The following is a 3,402-nucleotide window of genomic DNA, read 5'->3' as shown; positions in this document are numbered from 1 at the left end:
AAAAACTTTTCCTCAGGAGGAACTACAAGAAATAAAGGAAAGACTAGACAAATTAGAAACCCCAATAGCCTCATTGCGTCCTTTGATAAAAACGAATATACATTCGTTAACAGCGAGGATCTAGATCCTCAAATGAATGTTAAGGAAATTCCGTTCTCGGCCACTGAACTAGCAAAACTGAAAAAAGATTTTAGCCGCTCTCCAAAGGAATCAGAAACAGAGTATGTATGGAGGGTTAGTCTCACTGGTGGCGACCAGATTCAGTTGACGGAAAAGGAAGCAGAAGGTTATTGGGGACCAGGGGTATTTCTAACTACTGGCAACAATCGTGCTCCCTGGTCCTTAACACAGAAGGCTGCCTATTGGGCAGGTGATCTCAACCCTTTAGATAGGGGAGACCCTCTTGCCATTACTGGAACAGTTGATCAGTTAGTAGAGAGTGTTCAAAAGGCTGCTTGTCTCCAAATGATGTATGATAGAAAGCTGCAGCCACACCATGAATCACCCATGATGATGCCTCTTGATCCTGAGAGAATGACCCCTTTAATTAGGGGACTTCCAGGATCATTGAAACCCATAGGCATACAAATGCAAGGAAAGATGCAGGCTATGTCTCAGGGAGAAAGAACTCGGGTTGTATTGAAGGAACTGTAACCCCTAACCATCTGCAGTCAGGATGCAAAGTATGGACATGGGGGGAGGTTGCCCAAGAGTTAATTAACTATTGGAGAAAATATGGGCTGGTGGATTCTTTTTCCAGTAAATTTGAGCCAAGGGAAGTAAGACTTGAGACAGTCAGCCTTGCCCCCAGGCCACCTAGCCCAAAGCTCAGTGGGACTGGAAGGGTCTCATTGTCAGTAAAAACAGATAGGCGAAATATTGATCATAAACGTAATTGTCTCTGGACACTGGGCTGGCAAAAGGGTGTTCCACGAGATTTGATGAATGGATTACCCATAGTCAGGTTAGAGAAATTAGTTAACTGGTGGCCAGAACAAAAGCTCAAGAATCTTGAGGAAAGCAAAACCCCTGGTCCTAGGGCCTCTTCCAAGGAACCTGAACAGCTATGCAAGCCATTGGAAAACTGACGTCTTCGCCCCTCCCAAGTGAGCGGGGTGGGGGGGTGAAGGGTGGATGCATTAGAAAGCTCACAATAAAGGGAAACAAGATCCTCGATTTAACACCTTCTTTCCAATGGCCTCACCACTCTTGCCAATTATCCCTGTGAGTCACGAACCAGTGGCTGATAAGCTAGGGAAACCCTCTTATCTCCCTGGCCAGACTGTGTCGATTGACTCAGCTAACCTGAGGCCAGTTTCTGTAACCTTAATGGAATCCCTTAACAAATATGCTTGGAAGGCTAAGGACACCCCAAAAAAGGAATATAAAATCAACATTTGCTGGATTGTTCCCTCATTTTTTAACCATATTAACAAAGCCCAAAAAGGGCAAGTTGGTGTCTTGTTTTATTTTACAGGAGATCCCCGTGGGACCTTGACAGAACACAAAAAGGCTGATAGCTGATTTTAACCATTTGTGTTTTGTGACAGAAATACTGAAGATTTGATCATGCTAGTATACTGAATAGACCTCTTGATTACACTTTTTGGTTGCAATAGTGTTATGTTTTGTGTTGTTGTGGGTGGTGATTGATATCAGCCCTGGGATCTGTTCAACTTCACAACTGGGTTCAGAGTTTTTACAGGTCATCCTGGCTTACTAATACTCCCTGCACGGTGATATCATTTCTTTTGACCCTTTCTTTCACCTCTTTTTATCAAACTGATTATGATTTGCACGTAACTCCTCCACAGTGTTTCCAAATTCTTAACAAACTGGAAATGAATGAAGGGACCCATCTAATATCCGTTAGGTGTGGTCACAAAACAAATCTATAATAAAGCCTTTTGCACTGATGCTTTTCAGTATCACACCAGTCCAGGAGTTCCATCCAAAACATGGTTGTTGGAAAGTGCCTAAGTTTCGATAAGAGATATGTATGTTTCTGGGATTACCTCTCTTATGGTTCATATTGAGGGGTATCCTACACACGCTATCCTGTGAAATGTTCTGTACACTGTAACAATACTTGAACTTGCCGAACTAGTATTTAGATCTCTCAGCATTTGAATTGCTTTGGAAATGCTCAAAAGGAAAGTTCTCAAGATGCTAAATCATTTCTGAGAACATTACATTACATGGCAAGTCCACATATTGTCAAATTGGACTAGATATGCTTTTGGTGAATTAACTGAAGTGTAATATTGTATGGCTATTCATAAACACACCGCAACCTCTACTGAAGAATTCCCATCTGGATGCTGGCTTACACTGGGACTTCCCAGGTGGAGAAAGCAGCTGACACAAATACCTCTATTTATTTTACTTATTATTGTTGGTTATTGTTCATTATGTAATATTTGTGTCACCACTCCTGGAGAATCACCGAGTGGTGACTTTGGCAAATAGAATGACTCTAATTGTTATCTAAAGACTGAATGATAATGGCAAAGTTGTTAAACAAACTGCCCATGGGTCAAACATATTCTATTTTATCTACTGTGTGCTGTTGCAACTCTTATGTTTGTACCCTGTACAAAACTATGTTCTACTCAACCTAGACAACGTGTAGTATCTTCCATGTACATTGTAACCACTTCTGATGGACAAGCCCAACAGATCAGGGAAACATTTGTAACCAAGCCCAATAAAGCTTTTGTAGCAATTGTGTAACAATTAGCTTCCCCTTCTCCCCCTCCTCCTTCTCTCCTGCTTGTTTGATTTTTTTTTATTTTTTTTTTTCCTCTCCCTTATCTATTCCTCACTACCATGGAGGGACACTCACGCTTCATTTCAAGCAATATTTGAACCATGGGGTGGTGTGAAAACCCTTCTTTGCTTTTTGGCTCAAAGCTTGCTTCCTGAGGTATTTCTTGTGATAAGACTCTGATTGACTTATTGAGGAGACAAGTGATGGGGGCTACTGTATGACAATCAACATCATTTTGCAGACATTTGAAAGCACCTTCCACCAAAGCTGCTCGACTCCAAAAGAGTGTGCTCAGGAGCGTTTACTCGCAGAGAATCTAGCCTGTGACTAAGTAGCTCCAGCTTGGTATGGCAAATTTGGGGAATGACAGCATCAGGTCCAGTCAAAAACAGAAAGCAGATGGACATCCCATCTCCCTCTTATCTGCTAGGAAGGCCCGGAAAATGGGAACAAAGGAGTTTCTGCTGAAATCCCAGAGCCAGAACTTGCCACTCAAAAGAGAGCGGACTCAACCACTTCAAACATACAAATAAGTTGGCACTACCATTGTGTAAAATAAACAAAACTAAATATGTTATAATTAAGAAAAAAACCACAAAGTAAGGCTAAGCAGACAATAATAACAAAAACAG

At 41.6% G+C, this 3,402-nt stretch overlaps 1 protein-coding gene across 1 annotated transcript; it reads left to right on the top strand.

Annotated features, from left to right (window-relative positions):
- Positions 1 to 10: 10 nt before the first annotated feature.
- LOC109366374 lies at positions 11 to 1,088 on the top strand (the record flags this gene model as incomplete). The annotated part of the gene is given in 3 exon segments (XM_019613578.1): positions 11 to 89; positions 92 to 628; positions 631 to 1,088. Coding segments are annotated over 3 exon segments (1,074 nt in total), but the record flags the coding sequence as incomplete, so codon positions are not given.
- Positions 1,089 to 3,402: the final 2,314 nt, after the last annotated feature.

This window comes from Meleagris gallopavo, chromosome 2, assembly GCF_000146605.3.
Source record: "Meleagris gallopavo isolate NT-WF06-2002-E0010 breed Aviagen turkey brand Nicholas breeding stock chromosome 2, Turkey_5.1, whole genome shotgun sequence".
NCBI classification, from domain to species: domain Eukaryota; kingdom Metazoa; phylum Chordata; class Aves; order Galliformes; family Phasianidae; genus Meleagris; species Meleagris gallopavo.
The sequence above is the reverse complement of the archived record's forward strand: the minus strand, read 5'-3'. Positions and strand labels throughout refer to the sequence as shown.